Source organism: Bos indicus, chromosome 15 (genome assembly GCF_029378745.1).
Source record: "Bos indicus isolate NIAB-ARS_2022 breed Sahiwal x Tharparkar chromosome 15, NIAB-ARS_B.indTharparkar_mat_pri_1.0, whole genome shotgun sequence".
NCBI lineage: Eukaryota > Metazoa > Chordata > Mammalia > Artiodactyla > Bovidae > Bos > Bos indicus.
In genome coordinates, this window is record NC_091774.1 from 47533043 (window position 1) to 47555103 (window position 22061).

The 22061-nt window shown below is 38.8% G+C and overlaps 1 protein-coding gene across 1 annotated transcript; it reads right to left on the bottom strand.

The window, feature by feature from the left end:
- Positions 1 to 10007: 10007 nt before the first annotated feature.
- Positions 10008 to 10973, bottom strand: LOC109569426 (olfactory receptor 56B34). Its single transcript, XM_019974779.2, has one exon. The coding sequence runs from the start codon at positions 10971 to 10973 to the stop codon at positions 10008 to 10010; it is 966 nt and encodes a 321-aa protein (XP_019830338.2).
- Positions 10974 to 22061: the final 11088 nt, after the last annotated feature.

The following is a 22061-nucleotide window of genomic DNA, read 5'->3' on the forward strand; positions in this document are numbered from 1 at the left end:
AGCTGAGTGCAGAAGAATTGATGCTTTTGAACTGTGGTGTTGGAGAAGACTCTTGAGAGTCCCTTGGGCTGCAAGGAGATCCAACCAGTCCATCCTAAAGGAAATCAGTCCTGGGTGTTCATTGGAAGGACTGATGTTGAAGCTGAAACTCCAATACTTTGGCCACCTGATGTGAAGAGCTGACTCATTTGAAAAGACCCTGATACTGGGAAAGATTGAAGGCAGGAGGAGAAGGGGACGACAGAGGATGAGGTGGTTGGATGGCATCACCGACTCAATGAACATGCGTTTGGATAAACTCCAGGAGTTGGTGATAGACAGGGAGGCCTGGCTGCGGTTCATGGGGTCACAAAGTCGGGTACAACTGAGTGACGAACTGAACTGAACTGAAGGATATGAAACCATGGGAAGTATGGGAACTAGCCCCCTCCATTTGTCATCTGTTTTTTATCTGTGTGGCAAAACACTTTAAACAGATATTGTAAATCAACTATACTTCAATTAAAAAAAATTCATGACAGAAAGGTGTAGATAGGTCTAGACTCTGTTGAGATCATCTTCATCCACTCATCAGGGAAGGTAATATTATATTAAACTAAAAAATGAAGAGATTTTGGGGCAGGTGGTCTCACTCATTACCTTTCTTGCAGAAAGCTTTGTGTTTTCAATACAAATTGGCTTCATATACGGTGAGGGAGGTGAGCCTTTGTCAAGCCACAGAAGAATTTGTTAAATTCTTGCCATACACATTGTTTTTTTACTACGCTGAATGAAAATCTGCTGCTTTCACTGTTAGACAAGAATTTGGCAACATTTAAAAAAACAATTGCTTAATTCACGTGCTATAAATTTACCCTTTAAAGCATACAGTTCAATAGTTTTTAGTATATTCACAGTTGTGCAACTATCACCCAGTATCTAATTCCAGAACACTTATATCTTCACAAAAAGGAATCTGTTACCCATTAGCAATTATCATGATTCTCTCAGTGTCCCAGCCACCGACAGACACTAGTCTACTTTCTGTCTCTATGGCTTTGTCTATTATGCACATTTCATGTATATGGAATTATACAATATATGATTTTTTATGTCTGACTCTTTTAATTAAGATAGTGTTTTTAAGGTTCATAAGTGTTGTATCATGTAACATAGTGTCAGTACTTCATTCTCTTTTGTTGTTGAATAATATTTTAGTATATGGATATACCTTGTTTTGTTTATCCATTCATCAACTGATGGGCATTTCAGTTATATTCCATATGTGCAACTTTTAAATATAAATTCTTCTCATTGAAAACAATATGTATAGTTCTACTTATGTAGGAACTACCTCTTGTATTTATTTTCATTTATATTATTTAAAAAAACATTTACTTATTTGGCTGCATCAGGTCTTAGGATTTTTCATTGTGCACAGGCTCTCTAGTTGTGCCTGACCCTGTGATAGCTGAGAAGTTTTTCTTTGCATAGCCCTCTGGCTGGATCACCTCACCATTTTCAACAGGGACTGTTAGAGCTCGGCCTCATCTCCATGGCCTTGTTCCAGATACAGCTATTAACCCTTGCACAAGTGAAGAGACTAATGAAAGATAAAGACAGGCAAGTTGAGAAATCCAAGGATAGTGAGCCAGAGTATAGTCCAGGACAGAATCCTAGCGGGTTGGGCTGCCTCCCTGATTCCCCTCCCAGTGTCTTGGTATTGGCTGGTTTCCTTACTACTGCAGAGGGCACCATGAGGTGCCGTGAAGCTGTCATCAGGTTGGTGTGTCCTTCAGGGCTGCTTCCCTGCCCATGGCTGCCGCTGCCTCTGCTTAGGTGTTTGTGGCTCAGCGCAAATCTATCCCCATCCCTACCACTCCTGGGGTTTGGGGTCTGCATCAAAGCTGTGAAATGACCTGATCTTGCACCGACCCTCCTTGGCTCCCTGCTTAAGTCAGGTTATTGTCTTACTCCAGCAGGAGGGACGCTTGGTGACTTTGGGGATTTATCTTGGTCATCTGTGAACCATCCCTTTCAAACCTAATCTTGGGAGGCAGTACCACCAGATGAACAGTTCTGCCAGGTTGAATTGTAGGTATAAGCTGTGTTCTCAGGAATTTCCTGGCTGTCCAGAAACTAGGGCTCTGAGCTTCCACTTCAAGGGGCACAGGTTTGATCCTAAGGTCCTGCATGGCTGGAAAAAAAAAAAAAAAAAAAAGATGTGTTCTCCCTTCTATCCACAGTTGGGTTTCTCCCCAATTATTCTAGCAAGTAAAGTCAGTTTTGTTATAATGTGACATGTTACATTATAAAATCTTAAAAATCACCATGCTATGTAAATACCACATGAAATCCATAGGATTTATGGAAGAATGGAGTTAGGAGCACAGTATGCAAAAACTTTGTCAACAGCATGTTAAAAAAAGAGAGAAAAAAAATATAAACAGTACCAGAGTTATACACATGTTAAATGATTAGGAACAATACAAATACTACAAAGAATATAATACTTTGAAAAAGACATGAAGTTTGTGGAAGTAGGTAAACAGATTGCAGCTTATGAGTCATTTTGAAGTGGTAGAAATAACTTTATCTGAAATAAAATGGAAAGTTGTGAAGTGAATGGAGGTAGCTGGTAGATATTTGGAGCGTGTGCTGAGTGTGTGTGTTTTGTGTACTTCTAACGTAGTTTGTTTTCAGCCTGATGCAGCTTTCTCCATTCAACCCGTGTTCAGTTCATTTGCTCAGTCCTGTCTGACTCTTTGCGACCCCATGAATTGCAGCACGCTAGGCCTCCCTGTCCATCACCAACTCCTGGAGTTCACTCAGACTCATGTCCATCGAGTCAGTGATGCCATCCTCTGTCGTCCCCTTCTCCTCCTGCCTGCAATCCCTCCCAGCATCAGAGTCTTTCCCAATGAGTCAACTCTTCGCATGAGGTGGCCAAAGTACTGGAGTTTCAGTTTCAGCATCATTCCTTCCAAAGAAATCCCAGGGCTGATCTCCTTCAGAATGGACTGGTTGGATCTCCTTGCAGTCCAAGAGACTCTCAAGAGTCTTTTCCAACACCACAGTTCAAAAGCATCAATTCTTCGGCGCTCAGCCTTCTTCACAGTCCAACTCTCACATCCATCCATGACCACAGGGAAAACCATAGCCTTGACTAGCCGGACCTTTGTTGGCAAAGTAATGTCTCTGCTTTTGAATATGCTATCTAGGTTGGCCATAACTTTTCTTCCAAGGAGTAAGTGTCTTTTAATTTCATGGCTGCAGTCACCATCTGCAGTGGTTTTGGAGCCCAAAAAAATAAAGTCTGACATTGTTTCCACTGTTTCCCCATCTATTTCCTGTGAAGTGATGGGACCGGATGCCATGATCTTCTTTTTCTGAATGTTGAGCTTTAAGCCAACTTTTTGACTCTCCACTTTCACTTTCATCAAGAGGCTTTTGAGTTCCTCTTCACTTTCTACCATAAGGGTGGTGTCATCTGCATATCTGAGATTATTGATATTTCTCCCAGCAATCTTGATTCCAGCTTGTGTTTCTTCCAGTCCAGCGTTTCTCATGATGTACTCTGCATCTAAGTTAAATAAGCAGGGTGACAATATACAGCCTTGACATACTCCTTTTCCTGTTTGGAACCAGTCTGTTGTTCCATGTCCAATTCTAACTGTTGCTTCCTGACCTGCATACAGATTTCTGAAGAGGCAGGTCAGGTGGTCTGGTATTCCCATCTCTTTCAGAATTTTCCACAGTTTATTGTGATCCATACAGTCAAAGGCTTTGGCATAGTCAATAAAGCAGAAATAGATGTTTTTCTGGAACTCTCTTGCTTTTTTGATGATCCAGCAGATGTTGGCAATTTGATCTCTGGTTCCTCTGCCTTTTCTAAAACCAGCTTGAACATCAGGAAGTTCACAGTTCACGTATTGCTGAAGCCTGGCTTGGAGAATTTTGAACATTATTTTACTAGCATTTGAGATGAGTGCAATTGTGCGGGAGTTTGAGCATTCTTTGGCATTGCCTTTCTTTGGGATTGGAATGATATCTGACCTTTTCCAGTCCTGTGGCCACTGCTGAGTGTGTTACTAGTGTACAAAATTGCCCAAGGGCAAATGTGAAATTCAGTTATGCTCAAATTGTTTCAAAACATATCATTGGTTTTGGGACATATTTGTATGTTCAAACTAAGTGACACAGCAGAACTGAGTGTATGTAATCACTTTCTCCTCTGTCAACAGACTTCCTCTCTCCCATATCATGCACCTCAGTAAATGACTGTCGACTTAAAAAAACTCTGTTCCACATATTTATCCCTAGGTCTTTCCCTGGTACTTTCCAGTCTCACTCCTCTATCCTCAGGATCTGCCTATTATCTTCTAAGCTGCAGTGAACATGGGGCTACAGGTGTCTTTTCAAATCAGTATTTTTATTTTTCTTTGGATAAATACTAAGAGTGGACTTGTTGGGTGATACATTTGTTCTATTTTTAATTTTTTGAGGAAACCTATACTGTTTTCCATAATGGCTGCACAAATTTTCATTTCTGCCAACAGTATACAAAGTATCCCCTTTTCTCCACATTCTTGACAAAACTTTACTGTTTCTCAAATTACTTACAATTGAAAGTGAAAGTTACTCAGTCATGTCTGACTCTTTGAGACCCCATGGACTATATAGTCCATGGAATTCTCCAGTCCTGGATACTGGCTTTCCCTTCTCCAGAGGATCTTCCCAATGCAGGAGTCGATCCCAGGTCTCCCACATTGCAGGCAGATTCTTTACCAGCTGAGCCACAGGGAAGCCCAAGAATACTGGTAACCTACCCCTTCTGCAGTGGATTTTCCTGATCCAGGAATCTAACCAGGGTCTCCTACATCACAGATTCATTCTTTACTAACTGAACTATCAGGGAGGCTCAAAAATTTTGTACTGTTTCTCAAATTGCTTACAAAGGGACTATTTATAAGGATGTGGTCAGTACAAGATCCTAAGTGATCCTAAATGCAGTTGTCTAGGGCTCATAAGTAACAACACATGTCACCACCTCTAGCTGTGAAGAGTTGAGTGACTGGATTCCTGAAGTAAAGAGCTGGCATAGAGAAGGTTACCTCTAGAGGAGTTTCTTTTTTGGGTTGATGTTGTTGAATTTATTCTATCTTTTCCAGTGTGAGTTATGTTTGTAAACATTTATGTTACTCTTTCATGTTGATTTTCCTCAAAAATTTTGTATTTGGTAGTAAAGAAAAATTGCACTAAACAGGATGAACAAAAGGAAGTTGAGTTTATTTGATACTATTGCCAGCAGTGGGAGAGACAACACAGACCAGGTCTAGAAACTCAGTTCTACTAAAACAAAAGGTGGAGTTGGGCTGGGGTAAGTGTCAGGAGAAATGGGTTTCAGCTCTGGGCTGCGCTAGTGGAAAAATAGTGGAGGACTTTAGGGAGAGGTTGATCAGTAGGGTTTGTCAAGCATATGGAGTTATTCCTGAGATTGCAAAGGCTTTTGTCTGTGATTAGGCCATCTGTCGGAGAGGGCGGTGGCAACCAACTCCAGTACTCTTGCCTGGAAAATCCCATGGATGGAGGAGCCTGGTAGGCTGCAGTCCATGGGTTTGCTAGGAGTCGGACAAGACTGAGCGACTTCACTTTCACTTTTCACTTTCATGCATTGGAGAAGGAAATGGCAACACACTCCAGTGTTCTTGCTTGGAGAATCCCAGGGATGGCAGAGCCTGGTGGGCTGCCGTCTATGTGGTTGCACAGAGTCGGACACGAATGAAGTGACTTAGCAGCAGCAGCAGCAGGCCATCTGTGCTTGCTAATTGCTGCTCTTAGAAGTTAGTCTCCATAGAGGATGAGAGATAGGGTGCTATCTCCTTTGATGTTTATATTTTAGGAGAAAGTTCCCAGGTCTTGAGAAAGACATTTATTTCTAGGTTGTAAAACTGAGAGAAGATTGAGAGAAGGTTTATTTATATGGCAAAAAGTTAGAGAAAGAATTTACAAGTTTTCTCAAGCAAATGTCCTAAGAATGGGGAGGCTAGATGCTAACAGGGAAGAAATCTGTCTAAAGTTTAGACCAAGTCATCTTGGTTATTGGCTAATTGTTTTTCTTTCTAGTTGGCAATCTCAGAATGCTGCTGTATTTGTTTGATGCAACCTGTTGTCGGGGAGGTATGGGGTGTGCCAGGGGTAGATTTACGGTTAAGCTTTTTTTCCATGTCTCATGGGGCATGAATATTTGCATCCATTTGGGTTGCCGTCCTATTTTCTGACCCAGTCACCACTATTCTGGAACACTTAGCCCTCTTGTCTGATTTTTGGCTCACTTCTTGGTCTAACGGTGTATGTGCAAAAGGCTGTCCTGCCTACCTGCTCCTACTCTGCTACCCATTAATCAGCAAGCTGATTTTCTCATGCCCCTGCCCCTGCTCTTTTAGAATCAGATATTTCTGAATCTGAATCAGTATTATGTTTGTAGCAGTCCTTTTCCATGCACCTTTTGGGCTTCCATTCTTTCTGATAATTCTGTTGTAGATGTCTTTCTTCTTTTGGAGTTTCTTTACGTTTTTCTCTTTTTAAAATGGCTCTGCATTTGTTTCGTATTGTGTTTTAGATCGACTTACTCTTGACTATCTTGTCAGTATTGCTAGGTTTAGAGTGGAAGGAGGAAGCTGCCGTGAATGCTGTTTGTCATGTAGATTCAGAGATCTTTAGAACTTATTTGCTCTGAAATCTTTGAGACCTTCTTCATGGCACATTATGTTATATATTTCTGAAAATATTGCATGGAGAGAATGTGATGTTCATTTTCTGTTTTCAGAAGTTAGTACATTCAGAATGTATTCAAACCCAACTTTCTATAACATTCCACCATTACAGAGGCTGGGAATGTAAAAGACTTAACTTTTGAGTCTTTCTTGCAATCAGATCTGAACATCAGACTCATTTCTGGCCCACCAGGTATGAGTGAAATTCTTCAAGACTTCCTTTTAAATAACTTCCTTCTTGTCTGGAATGTGGAGATGAATGTGGAGTAAGGTATCTATAGTTTAGAATGACAGAGCAGAAAGTTGAAAGAGCCTGATTCCTTCATGTCACAATTGTTGCTGTTGTTCAGTCGCTAAGTCATATCCGACACTTTGCAACCTCACTGACTGCAGCACTCCAGGCTCATCTGCCCCTCACTATCTCTTGGAGTTTGCTCAAATTCATGTCCATTGAGTTGGTGATGCTATCTAACTATCTCTTCCTCTGCCGCCCCCTTCTCTTTTTGCCTTCAATCTTTCCCAGCATGGTACAACAGTGCTGCTTTAATAATTCTGAACTGCCTGACTGTGGTGTGTATGTGTGTGTGATGAGAAAAATAAACTCCAGTGTGGCTGGCCACTATTATCTATTGTCTCATATACAGCCAAACACAATCCTAATAGTTTGTTACCTAAAGTTAAGGAGACACATCTCTCTCCTTCTTGATGTTCTGTGCCATGTGCTGGCCAGCCCTTTGCCATAACACTTCTGTTCACTCTTCACTCACTCTCCAGAGTTGGAGGACACTCTTAAGTGTCTTCATCTGAGCAGTTAACGAAAAAAAAAAAAAAGTTGAATAGAGCTCAGTCCCTTTCTCTATCCCAGTCTCTAGACCATGTGTCTCTATGGCTCTCAACCATGTGGTAACCCCAGGTTTAAAGGTCCTATATCTGCAGGGAATCTGCAGTTGGGGAAGGTCAGTTTGATTCAAGAAATTGCTAACATTCAGCTAATTGACAGCATATTGAAGAAGAGGGTATACAAATCTATAAAATTTAGGCATTCAAATACATGTTTTTGTTGTATTTTCCTTTTTCTACTTGCAGCCAAGGCAGACTTCTGGGAAGATATCACTATGCACTTAAGAAATAAGGAATTATGTTTCACCTACGTGAAGGTGGTGTATCTGCTGCTACTGCTGCTAAGTCGCTTCAGTCATGTCTGACTCTGTGTGACCCCATAGACGGCAGCCCACCAGGCTCCCCCATCCCTGGGATTCTCCAGGCAAGAACACTGGAGTGTGTTGCCATTTCCTTCTCCAATGCATGAAAGTGAAAAGTGAAAATGAAGTCGCTCTGTCTTGTCCGACTCTTAGCGGCCCCATGGACTGCAGCCTACCAGGCTCCTCTGTCCATGGGATTTTCCAGGCAAGAGTACTGGAGTGGGTTGCCATTGCCTTCTCCGGGTGTATCTACATATATTATTTAGAATTTTTCTGCTTAAGAGGTTTGTCTATTCTCCCTTACATATTTATTTATTGGATCATTTATTTATATCAGAATGGAGTCATGGATATTTATTTTGTACTTTAGTTTTAATCCAATACTAGAACTTCTGACCTGTAAAGAGCTTTTTGTCATCACTCCTATCCTTACAACAACAACAACAGCAACAACAACAAAAAGCTGAAAAAAAGGAAATTCAGTGATTTTTCTTGGACTCATCAGAGAATTGACATTGCAGGGTAACTTCTACCCCCAAATTTGGGGGGACAGATAAAGACAGAGAATTCAGAGAATCTGGCTAATAGGAGCAGTAGCTACTGGAGCCATAAACCAGTAGGAAACTTCAAAGGTAATTTAGACAAATCCTGGAGGATGTGTGTGGACTAGTATGAAAATGAGAAACACTTGGAGCTGTAGTCTTAGGGAGGCTCCACACTTTAAATCCAGCAATTCTAGCAGATTCTTATAGTAAAGATCCAAGAATGGATTGTGAAATAAGCCCAGAGCATGCTCCATGTTAGAGGCCTCCTCTCCAGGCGAAAAGACTTTATTAGAGACATATCCTACCTGGAGTAGGGGGTATTTCTCTGACTCCAGGTTGTTTGTTAGTCCTGTGATTTCAGTTTTCTGAGCTGAAAAACAGTCCAGAAAAACAGTTGATTTTTGGTTTGTTCAGGTTCATCTTGATATCAGGATGGGAGTGGCAACTTCTAAGTTCTTTTTATATGTTGGAACAGAAAAGAAATCTGTCTGATTTTTCTTTGACACTCAGATCTTGGCCACATAGTTTTTACTAATTTGTTAGTTTTCCATTCTCTCTATACCCTTATTCTACCTGGGAGGCTTGGTCTGAATTATCCTTATCAGCCTATTTGTAGAACTGGAAATCCAATCTCTTGGCTGGTAAGATTAGAAGAAATTCCAGTACTTTGGGGATTTATTTTTCCCTCCCCAAAATGTTAAAGGATCTCAGGGACTTAGTCCAAGCACCATATGGAAAGAGAAACAGGCAGTTTGACCCATGCATTAGTACACTACTTTTTATCAGCTGCAATGCTTCTGCTCTGGGTGTATAGGATCACTGTTAAAGAAACAGGTGAAAGCAGATGGTTCATAGATAAGCCTTGTTCATAGATACAATAAAGCCTTTCTATTTAACTCACTCTGTCAAAGGAAGATGATTCAATTCCTTGAATATTCATGGCCTAAGTTTTGCTTGGGTTCCAAGCTCACTCTACAACTTCCTTCCTATTTGACCTTAGGAAAGTTTCTCAACTTTCTTGCCTCATCTGCAAAATGTGTAAATAACAATGAGTCTTGCTTCACAGGGTTGTTCTGGGGATTAAATGAGTTAATATTCGTGAACTGTCTAGAGCAGTACCTTGCTCTAGTATAGTACTATGCTCTTGCATAGTATGTACTATGCAAAATAGGTGAATTAATTTGAATTGATGATCCTACTGGAAGTGAAAGTGAAAGTGAAGTAGCTCAGTCGTGTTGGACTCTTTTCGACCCCAGCTCCTCCGTCTGTGGGATTCTCCAGGCAAGAGTACTGGGGTGGGTTGCCATTTCCTTCTCCAGGAGATCTTCCTGACCCAGGGATTGAACCCAGGTATCCCGCATTCCAGGCATACGCTTTAACCTCTGAGCCACCAGGGAAGCCTAATCCTACTAATTGCGATATTGAAATTTTGTCCCAGAACGACTGGGCTCCAAAGCCTGTGTGCTTTCAATACCGTTGATAACTTTCTGCTATTTAAAGCTGGCTCACTTCCTAGACATATGCTCACCCAGACCAAAGAACCTTTGGAAGCCCACCCTCAGCTCCTGGGTCCTAAGGGCATACACCATAGGGTTAAGGGCTGGGGGGATGACACTATGCAGCACATTGAGAAGAACAGGGATGATGGGAAACTGTCTTCCTGCCAGGTGGGTGACAGACACTACAATAACAGCGGTGTAGAAAAAGAGAATGAGGGTGAGATGAGAGCTGCAGGTACTCAGGGCCTTAGATGTTGCTTCAGCAGAGTTCAACCTCAGCACTGAGCGAATAATCAACATGTAGGAAGCAAAGACCAGACCCATGTCACTCCCAACCACAAACCAAGCCAAGGCCAAATGGTAAAATCTATTAATAGTGATGTCATCACAGGCCAGACTGGTGACCCCCAAGTTAGAGCATAGGCAGTGGTCAATCTCATTCCTGGAGCAGTAGTGTCTCTGGGCAGCAAGTACAGGCACTGGGATGGTCAGCAGGCCATTCCTGAGCATCATAGACAGTGTGACTTTGATCACAAAAGTCTCAGTGACTATGGAAGAGTACTGAAGGGGATAGCAAATGGCTACATACCTATCTACAGCCATGCAGAGGAAGATGCCTGACTCCATGCTCATGAAACAGTTGATGGCATACAACTGAGCAAAGCACTCAGTGAGACTTATGGTCTTGGCATTAAACCAGAAAATGGCCAGGATTTTGGGCATGATGGTAGTAGCCAGTCCAATGTCCACCACAGCCAAGATACCAAGGAGGTAATACATGGGCTGGTGTAAGGTAGACTCATGATGGATGGTGATCAAGATGAGGAGATTGGCACCAAGAGCTAAGAGGTAGAGTAGAGCCAGGGGCAGGGAGAGCCAGTGTTGCCAGCTGTGAATGCCTGGAAACCCCATTAGAACAAATTCAGACACTTGAAACCTTGAGCCATTGGTTATACTTAGGGTAGTATCCATGTCATGGGATGTCTTCTTCTCAACATTTATCTGTGAATTAAGGGAAAGCAAGAACAGACTGTGGTTAGCCCAGCTGAGGGTCAAAATTCATGTAGAGGAATATAAGATTCACCAACGACTCAGTTCTTTTTAGCATAACATATCCTCAACTTGCTTGAGACCCTTGGAAAAAATTCAGATAAGAACAATGGAAGAGCCAAAACAGATTCTAAGATAGAGCTTTTAGCAGAATAAAAGTGAAGATTTATGTCTTTGTTTTCTTGAAATTTTGAGTAGTGATTTTTAATATGTGAGGGTTATGAACACAAAGAGAACACATATGCATATGTAAAGAATCCAAACTTTCAGGAGGTAAAGTTTAAGGGCAGAAGTGTTTTCCCTGTTCTTAGAGATCTTAAGAAAGAGAATAAGGCACAATGAGAACCTTGTTTTTCTCTAAACAGCACCTGAAGCTGACAAATTGTTTCTGACAAAACTCATCTCATTTCATCTTCATCAAACAGCTGTTGCTATTCACACATGCATAGAGGATACAGCACTTAAATGATTAGTCTAGATAAGAATCATATATTGAAAACACTAATAAGTGATAAAGCTTCAGCAAAATTTTAACCTTTTGCATTTAATTTCAGCACCCTTTTCATCAAATCATATCCAAAAGTTCAGTACCCTTTAGGAATACCATTTGTTCCTGTTTTTATTATGAAAGTAATGTTAGAGGTATACTTAAAGCAATATTTTTATTTTAAAAATTTTATTAATTTAAAATTTTATTTTAAATACAATTTTCAAAGGTTACTTTCCACTTACAGTTATTACAAACTATTGGCTGTGTTCCCCATGTTGTACAATACATCCTTGAGCCTATCTCACACCAGTGGTTTGTACCTCTCAAATCCCTACATTGGCCCCCACTCCACCACTGGGAACCACTGGTCTGTTTTCTATATCTGTGAGTCTGTTAAAGGAATATTTTTAAATCATCAAATTTATTAATAAAATATATAAAGAGAGAAGATGACCAAAAAACTTCCACCTACTTCCAGATTTTTGTGTGGTATTGGTAGGAAATACGGAAGGCATGTACTGCACACATTTAGACTTTTTTGTTTAAGTGATTTCATGTCTTATTATTGGTCCTTCAATATTTGATCTTCCTTGTTCTGACATTCTTGCTTTTGTTCATTCTTGAATTGTTGTAGAATATACTCAAGTGTTTGCACCAAAAATTGTACATGGACATTAAGCTTTTGGAATCCATTAATATCTTAGATTCTTTATCTGTGAATACTACCTTACCTTGTCAAATATTTAGGTGTCAATATTTCCTTTCCACATCTCTGTGTTTGCTTCATTTGATGGCATTAAGAGTAAGATCAAGGCTCTATCCTTCACCATCTGTATGAAGAATGAATGACCATGCCATTTATAGATTACAATAAATGTATATTTCCCATGAAATTGATGAAGAAAAATAGTATAGTTTCACTTTTAGAAAACAAAAAAGCTAAAAAATAACTTTAAATGCAAGTAACTATAAATCAAAATCTCAACAAATGTAATGATGTTTAACAGTTAACAACATTTAATTTTCAGCATTTTTGTCTGCAATCTTTTCATACAGTTGAAGTTTCACATAACTAGAGTTCTGTGCTTTTTCTTAATATAGTACATATAAATTTCCAAATTGGAGAACTCTTTAAAAGCATTTTAAGTGTTAAAAAATTTATAAATTTTATAAATTATCAATGGCCACTAAAAGTTTTCATATTTTTTTTATAACATTTTCACTAGCTTTTGTTTGGCTTTACGTGTCTATGTATGTATTTTATTTTGATATTTATATTATTTTCTTTTTTTTTCTATGTGTGTTTCAGCATAATTAGAACTCTTTCACCAAAAACTTATGGAAGGTATGTATCGGACACTGTAAATTTCCCAAATTCATATGAAAAAATTTTGTCTATATTTGCATTATTCTGGGGGAAGGGACCGTGTAGCTTTCATAAAATTCTCAAAGCATTCCGTTTTACCAACAGGAAACAATTACAAGAAATTATTCTTTACTCAAAATTATGACCAATTCACCTCTTATGACTTTCCATCTTTTAATGGTTGACCTTCTGGTTCTGTGTCTTAACTTATGTACATGGAGTTAATTTTACTGTTAATGAGAAGTATTTAAATAAATCAATTTCTAATAATCATTAGAAATGTCTTCTACATTTCTCTTCAAGTGATTATTATGCCTTCTGTGTCACATAATAAACCTTTATATGCATACATTTTCCTGGGCAATCAACTATTTTTATTTTTTATGGTTAATTTTGTGCCAATATAAAACTGAATTAAAAGTTTTAGTTTTATATTTAATATACAATAGAACTATATCCTCTTATTACTTATTCTCTTTAATTTCAAAATCTTTTTCATGTATTTATTTTCCAGATTAACCTTAAAATTCCCATGTTGAGTTCTAAAATAATTTTATTTGGAATTACGTTAAATTTGTAGATTAATTTTGACAAACAGTTTGCATCCTTATGCTATTAAGTTTTCTCATTCATAAGTATGATTTTTGTCTGCATTTGTTAAATCTTAATGTATATGTGCCCAAACTCTAAATCTTCCCAAGATGAGGATAATATCATTGCAGTGTTGTATGGGACAGCAACACCCATGCTGAACCCACTGATGTACACTTTAAGAAATAACAATGTGAAAGATATGCTAATTAAGGTGGTCAAAGGAAGGATAATGGCCTGATGGCCTTAGATACCTTGTCTGGTGTCCTTGTCAATGAGTCACCAGTCTTTTACTCTTTCACAATTGTCCACAAAGAAGAACTGAATAAAAGATGAACCTATCTACGACCCAATCAAATAAATTTTTTTTTTTTTTTGTTCTTCTGTACCATTCTTATTATGACAAATAGTGTTTTGGGATGTTTTAAATGAATGTGACTTTTTTTGTACTGAAAAAAAAAATAAAGTCAATGAATTTCCATCAGTCAAAATAAACATTGTATTCCAATGTTTATTTTGACTGATGGAAATTCATTGACTTTATTTTTTTTTCAGTGTAATTATATTGTTCTCTTTAATTTCCTTTTTCATCCATTGTGGTAAACTTGTGCCATCTTTAGAACATTTTATGAGTGTCTGTATTACATCCACCAATTAATGATTGCAGATAAAGTATATTTTGGGTTTATTATATGTTGAAGTTATATTTGTTTTATTTTTGTCTTGTGTATTAGCCATTTTTCTAAACTGTTGTCAGTTCTTAACACTGATATTCTTTTTCTGATGTTCTAGATAAAGCAAAAAGTTGATTGCATACCTTGTTATTTTCTCTTTTTATGGATATTAATTCATCTTAATTTTTGCTTCATATCTCAAAGAAATGGTTGAAAATTCATTATTAATGTGAAATAAGTATGATGGAAAACTTCTTCAGTTTTTTTGGTCAGATTTTAATAGGAATTCAGCTTGAATGTGACTTTAAAGTTATATGTCTTTCTTTTTTTTGGATGTAATAAAGTAGTCTTTTCTTTGAAGTTCCTTTTTGTTCTGAGAATCTTGAATATAGAATTTTTATTATAGACCCCTCTGTTTATCATTTTATTCACTGACAATTTTAGAACTCAGTGTCATTTCTCTCCTCTTTCCTAAATTATGGACCTAAAATGTGGAGAGCCTGAGAGAAGGAAGGAACTAAAGGTGAAAAATCAAACAAGAAGAGCTAACTATGGAGGCCATAGATAAGTTATATAATCAAAATCAGGGATCAGGACAGAATTATGAGAACACAGGATGCATCCATCCCCTTACCCAGAATGCAGGTCATACATTCATTGGTTTGCTCACTATTTCAGAAGGAGCTCTGAAGAGCTTCTCAGGCTGCAATGCCTTCTGTAGATGCTCCTGCTCTCCTTGCTTAGTTGCTTGTGTTTGGCCTTTTGTTATTCAGAACCGATTCCTGTCCTCACTGGCCACGCCCAGAGTTTGGAGTTTTTGTATAAATTTGATCCCTGAGATGTCTAACCCTGGTGTGCTGCTTTGTAGGCTCTCCCTACTGTATTTCAAGCATCCTTCAGGATCTTTTTTTTTTAACACTGTGGTAGGAATAGAACTCAAGGGCTCTTAGGGGTTAGCCACTTAATGTCTGGGAGTAGTTTCAACTCTAGTCCCAGGGCAGTCCACCAGATGGACAACTTTTCAGCTCAGGATCCTGAGGGATTAGAACATCCTTGTGTGATGAATAGTGCTCTTCATTAAAGAAAGTTTTGAAGTCTCCCCATATTAAAATGTATCTTTACTCCATGCCCTTTCCACAGATTTCCCCCCCATTTCCTGCTTCACAAACGTGAGTAACCCCTTTGTGTCACTGCCCTATCCTCACATCCTATATGCATCTCATCTCACTGCAATATAATATTTCAACATCACATAGAAATTGCTTTTATTAATGACCTCAATTGCCAAAAATATGGCATAATTTTTAGAACTTAATTTTACCTGAAACTTCTTTATTTTTCTGAATTGATTAAGTTCCTCCCATTGGGTCCACTTGCATTTATTGTCCTTCAAGATATTGTACATTTCAGTTCAGTTCAGTTCAGTCTCTCAGCCATGTCAGACTCTTTGCGACCCCATGGACTGCACCATGCCATGCCAGGCTTCCCTGTCTGTCACCAATTCCTGGAATTTACTCAAACTCCTCTCCATTGAGTGGGTGTTGCCATCCAACCATCTCATCCTCTGTCATCCCCTTTTCCTCCCACATTAAGTCTTTCCTAGCATCAAGATCTTTTCAAATGAGTCAGTTCTTCGCATCAGGTGGCCAAAGTATTGGAGTTTCAGCTACAGCATCAGTCCTTCCAATATTATTCTGGATTGATTTCCTTTAGGATGGACTGGTTGGATCTCCTTGCAATCCAAGGGACTCTCAAGAGTCTTCTCCACACCACAGTTCAAAAGCATCAATTCTTCAGCGTTCAGCTTTGTTTTTGGTCCAATTCTCACATTCATACATGACTATTGGAAAAACCATACCTTTGACTAGATGGACCTTTGTTGGCAAAGTAATGTCTCTGCTTTTAAATATCCTCTCTAGGTTTGTTATAGCTTCTCTTCCAAGGAGCAAGCATCCTTTAATTTCATGACTGCAGTCACCATGTGCAGTGATTTTGGAGCCCCCCAAAATAAAGTCTCTCCCTGTTTCCATTGTTTCCCATCTATTTGCCATGAAGTGATGGGACCAGATGCCATGATCTTAGTTTTCTAAATGTTGCATTGTTTTTTTTTTTTCCTAAGCACCCCCAATGTTTTATTTTTCCCTAACCTCATGCTCTTTGTTTCATATATGATATTATACATGTTGAGTTTTAAGCCAAATTTTTCACTCTTCTCTTTCACTTTCATCAAGAGGCTCTTTAGCTCTTCTTCACTTTCTGCCATAAGCATCGTGTCATCTGTGTATCTGAGGTTATTGATATTTCTTCTGGCAATCTTTATTCCAGCTTGTGCTTTATCCAGGCTGGCATTTTGTATGCGGTATTCTGCATATAAGTTAAAGAAGCAGGGTGACAATATACAGCCTTGACAAACTCCTTTCCTGGTTTGGAACCAGTCTGTTGTTCAATGTCCAGTTCTAACTGTTGTCTCTTGCTTGCATACAGATTATCTCAGTTCTGTTCAGTTCAGTTCAGTCGCTCAGTCATGTCTGACTCTTTGCGACCCCATGAATTGCAGCACGCCAGGCCTCCCTGTCCACCATCAACTCCGGGAGTTCACTCAGACTCACGTCCATCGAGTCAGTGATGCCATCCAGCCATCTCATCCTCTGTTGTCCCCTTCTCCTCCTGCACCCAATCCCTCCCAGTATCAGAGTCTTTTCCAGTGAGTAAACTCTTTGCATGAGGTGGCCAAAGTACTGGAGTTTCAGCTTCAGCACCATTCTCTCCAAAGAAATCCCAGGGCTGATCTCCTTCAGAATGGACTGGTTGGATCTCCTTGCAGTCCAAGGGACTCTCAAGAGTCTTTTCCAACACCACAGTTCAAAAGCATCAATTCTTCGGCGCTCAGCCTTCTTCACAGTCCAACTCTCACATCCATACATGACCACTGGAAAAACCATAGCCTTGACTAGCCGGACCTTTGTTGGCAAAGTAATGTCTCTGCTTTTGAATATGCTGTCTAGGTTGGTCATAACTTTCTTTCCAAGGAGTAAGTGTCTTTTAATTTCATGGCTGCAGTCACCATCTGCAGTGATTTTGGAGCCCCCCAAAATAAAGTCTGACACTGTTTCCACTGTTTCCCCATCTATTTGCCATAAAGTGATGCGACCAGTTGCCATAATCTTCGTTTTCTGAATATTGAGCTTTAAGCAAAACTTTTCCACTCTCCTCTTTCACTTTCATCAAGAGGTTTTTGAGTTCCTCTACACTTTCTGCCATAAGGGTGGTGTCATCTGCATATCTGAGGTTATTGAGATTTGTCCCAGCAATCTTGATTCCAGCTTGTGTTTCTTCCAGTCCAGCGTTTCTCATGATGTACTCTGCATCTAAGTTAAATAAGCAGGGTGATAATATACAGCCGTGACGTACTCCTTTTCCTATTTGGACCAGTCTGTTGTTCCATGTCCAGTTCTAACTGTTGCTTCCTGACCTGCATACAGATTTCTGAAGAGCCAGATCAGGTGGTCTGGTATTCCCATCTCTTTCAGAATTTTCCACAGTTTATTGTGATCCACACAGTCAAAGGCTTTGGCATAGTCAATAAAGCAGAAATAGTGGTGTATTACATTGGTTGATTTGCAGATATTGAAGAATCCTTGCATCCCTGAGATAAAGCCCACTTGGTCATGGTGTATGATCTTTTTAATGTGTTGTTGGATTCTGATTGCTAGAATTTTGTTAAGGATTTTTGCATCTATGTTCATCAGTGATATTCGCCGGTAGTTTTCTTTTTGTGACATCTTTGTCAGGTTTTGGTATTAGGGTGATGGTGGCCTCATAGAATGAGTTTGGCAGTTTACCTTCCTCTGCAATTTTCTGGAGGAGTTTGAGCAGGATAGGTGTTAGCTCTTCTCTAAATTTTTGGTAGAATTCAGCTGTGAAGCCGTCTGGACCTGGGCTTTTGTTTGCTGGAAGATTTTTGATTACAGTTTCAATTTCCATGCTTGTGATGGGTCTGTTAAAATTTTCTATTTCTTCCTGGTCCAGTTTTGGAAAGTTGTACTTTTCTAAGAATTTGTCCATTTCTTCCACGTTGTCCATTTTATTGGCATATAATTGTTGATAGTAGTCTTTTATGATCCTTTGTATTTCTGTGTTGTCTGTTGTGATCTCTCCATTTTCATTTCTAATTTTATTGATTTGATTTTTCTCCCTTTGTTTCTTGATGAGTCTGGCTAATGGTTTGTCAATTTTATTTATCCTTTCAAAGAACCAGCTTTTGGCTTTGTTGATTTTTGCTATGGTCTCTTTTGTTTCTTTTGCATTTATTTCTGCCCTAATTTTTACGATTTCTTTCCTTCTACTAACCCTGGGGTTCTTCATTTCTTCCTTTTCTAGTTGCTTTAGGTGTAGAGTTAGGTTATTTTTTTGACTTTTTTCTTGTTTCTTGAGGTATGCCTGTATTGCTATGAACTTTTCCCTTAGGACTGCTTTTACAGTGTCCCACAGGTTTTGGGTTGTTGTGTTTTCATTTTCATTCGTTTCTGTGCAAATTTTGATTTCTTTTTTGATTTCTTCTGTGATCTGTTGGTTATTCAGCAGCGTGTTTTTCAGCCTCCATATGTTGGAGTTTTTAATAGTTTTCCTTCTGTAATTGAGATCTAACCTTACTGCATTGTGGTCAGAAAAGATGCTTGGAATGATTTCTATTTTTTTGAATTTACCAAGGCTAGATTTATGGCCTAGGATGTGATCTATCCTGCAGAAGGTTCCATGTGCGCTTGCGAAAAAGGTGAAATTCATTGTTTTGGGGTGAAATGTCCTATAGATATCAATTAGGTCTAATTGGTCTATTGTATCATTTAAAGTTTGTGTTTCCTTGTTAATTTTCTGTTTAGTTGATCTATCCATAGGTGTGAGTGGGGTATTAAAGTCTCCCACTATTATTGTGTTATTGTTAATTTCTCCTTTCATACTTGTTAGCATTTGTCTTACATATTGCGGTGCTCCCGTGTTGGGTGCATATATATTTATAATTGTTATATCTTCTTCTTGGATTGATCCTTTGATCATTATGTACTGACCGTCTTTGTCTCTTTTCACAGTCTTTGTTTTAAAGTCTATTTTATCTGATATGAGTATTGCTACTCCTGCTTTCTTTTGGTCCCTATTTGCATGGAAAATCTTTTTCCAGCCCTTCACTTTCAGTCTGTATGTGTCCCCTGTTTTGAGCTGGGTCTCTTGTAGACAACATATATAGGGGGTCTTGTTTTTGTATCCATTCAGCCAGTCTTTGTCTTTTGGTTGGGGCATTCAACCCATTTACGTTTAAGATAATTACTGATAAGTATGATCCTGTTGCCATTTACTTTATTGTTTTGGGTTCAAATTTATACACCGTTTTTGTGTTTCCTGTCTAGAGAATATCCTTTAGTATTTGTTGGAGAGCTGGTTTGGTGGTGCTGAATTCTCTCAGCTTTTGCTTGTCTGTAAAGCTTTTGATTTCTCCTTCATATTTGAATGAGATCCTTGCTGGGTACAATAATCTGGGCTGTAGGTTATGTTCTTTCATCACTTTAAGTATGTCTTGCCATTCCCTCCTGGCTTGAAGAGGTTCTATTGAAAGGTCAGCTGTTATCCTTATGGGAATTCCCTTGTGTGTTATTTGTTGTTTTTCCCTTGCTGCTTTTAATATTTGTTCTTTGTGTTATCTCAGTAGATGCAGAGAAAGCCTTTGACAAAATTCAACATCCATTTATGATAAAAACTCTCCAGAAAGCAGGAATAGAAGGAACATACCTCAACATAATAAAAGCTATAGGTGACAAACCCACAGCAAACATTATCCTCAATGGTGAAAAATTGAAAGCATTTCCTCTAAAGTCAGGAACAAGACAAGGGTGCCCACTTTCACCATTACTGTTCAACATAGTTTTGGAAGTTTTGGCCACAGCAATCAGAGCAGAAAAAGAAATAAAAGGAATCCAAATTGGAAAAGAAGAAGTAAAACTCTCACTGTTTGCAGGTGACATGATCCTCTACATGGAAAACCCTAAAAACTCTACCAGAAAATTACTAGAACTAATCAATGATTATAGTAAAGTTGCAGGATATAAAATCAACACACAGAAATCCCTTGCATTCCTATACACTAATAATGAGAAAACAGAGAAATTAAAGAAACAATTCCATTCACCATTGCAATGGAAAGAATAAAATACTTAGGAATATATCTACCTAAAGAAACTAAAAACCTGTATATAGAAAACTGTAAAACACTGGTGAAAGAAATCAAAGAGGACACTAATAGATGGAGAAATATACCATGTTCATTGATTGGAAGAATCAATATAGTGAAAATGACTATACTACCCAAAGCAATTTATAGATTCAATGCAATCCCTATCAAGCTACCAACGGTATTCTTCACAGACCTAGAACAAATAATTTCACAATTTGTGTGGAAATACAAAAAACCTCGAATAGCCAAAGCCATCTTGAGAAAGAAGAATGGAACTGGAGGAATCAACCTACCTGACTTCAGGCTCTACTACAAAGCCACAGTCATCAAGACAGTATGGTACTGGCACAAAGACAGAAATATAGATCAATGGAACAAAATAGAAAGCCCAGAGATAAATCCATGCACATATGGACACCTTATCTTTGACAAAGGAGGCAAGAATATACAATGGATTAAAGACAATCTCTTTAACAAGTGGTGCTGGGAAAACTGGTCAACCACTTGTAAAAGAATGAAACTAGAGCACTTTCTAACACCCTACACAAAAATAAACTCAAAATGGATTAAAGATCTAAGTGTAAGACCAGAAACTATAAAACTCCTAACACTCTCTGACATACATCACAGCAGGATCCTCTATGACCCACCTCCCAGAATATTGGAAATGAAAGCAAAAATAAACAAATGGGACCTAATTAAACTTAAAAGCTTCTGCACAACAAAGGAAACTATAAGCAAGGTGAAATGACAGCCTTCAGAATGGGAGAAAATAATAGCAAATGAAGCAACTGACAAACAACTAATCTCAAAAATATACAAGCAACTCTTACAGCTCAATTCCAGAAAAATAAAGACCCAATCAAAAAATGGGCCAAAGAACTAAATAGACATTTCTCCAAAGAAGACATACAGATGGCTAACAAACACATGAAAAGATGCTCAACATCAGTCATTATCAGAGAAATGCAAATCAAAACCACTATGAGGTACCATTTCACGCCAGTCAAAATAGCTACGATCCAAAAGTCCACAAGCAATAAATGCTGGAGAGGGTGTGGAGAAAAGGGAACCCTCTTACTCTGTTGGTGGGAATGCAAACTAGTACAGCCACTATGGAGAACAGTGTGGAGATTCCTTAAAAAACTGGAAGTAGAACTGCCTTATGACCCAGCAATCCCACTGCTGGGCATACACACCGAGGAAACCAGAATTGAAAGAGACACGTGTACCCCAGTGTTCATTGCAGCACTGTTTATAATAGCCAGGACATGGAAGCAACCTAGATGCCCATCAGCAGATGAATGGATAAGAAAGCTGTGGTACATATACACAATGGAGTATTACTCAGCCATTAAAAAGAATTCATTTGAATCAGTTCTAATGAGGTGGATGAAACTGGAGCCTATTATACAGAGTGAAGTAAGCCAGAAAGAAAAGCACCAATACGGTATACTAACACATATATATGGAATTTAGAAAGATGGTAACAATAACCCTGTGTATGAGACAGCAAGAGAGACACTGATGTATAGAAGTCTTATGGACTCTGTGGGAGAGGGAGAGGGTGGGAAGGTTTGGGAGAATGGCAGTGAAACATGTATACTATCATGTATGAAACAAATTACCAGTCTAGGTTCGATGCACGATACTGGATGCTTGGGGC

Excerpts from the sequence above, each read along its gene's own strand:
- LOC109569426 (XM_019974779.2), bottom strand. The coding sequence starts at position 10,973 with ATGGATACTACCCTAAGTATAACCAATGGCTCAAGGTTTCAAGTGTCT.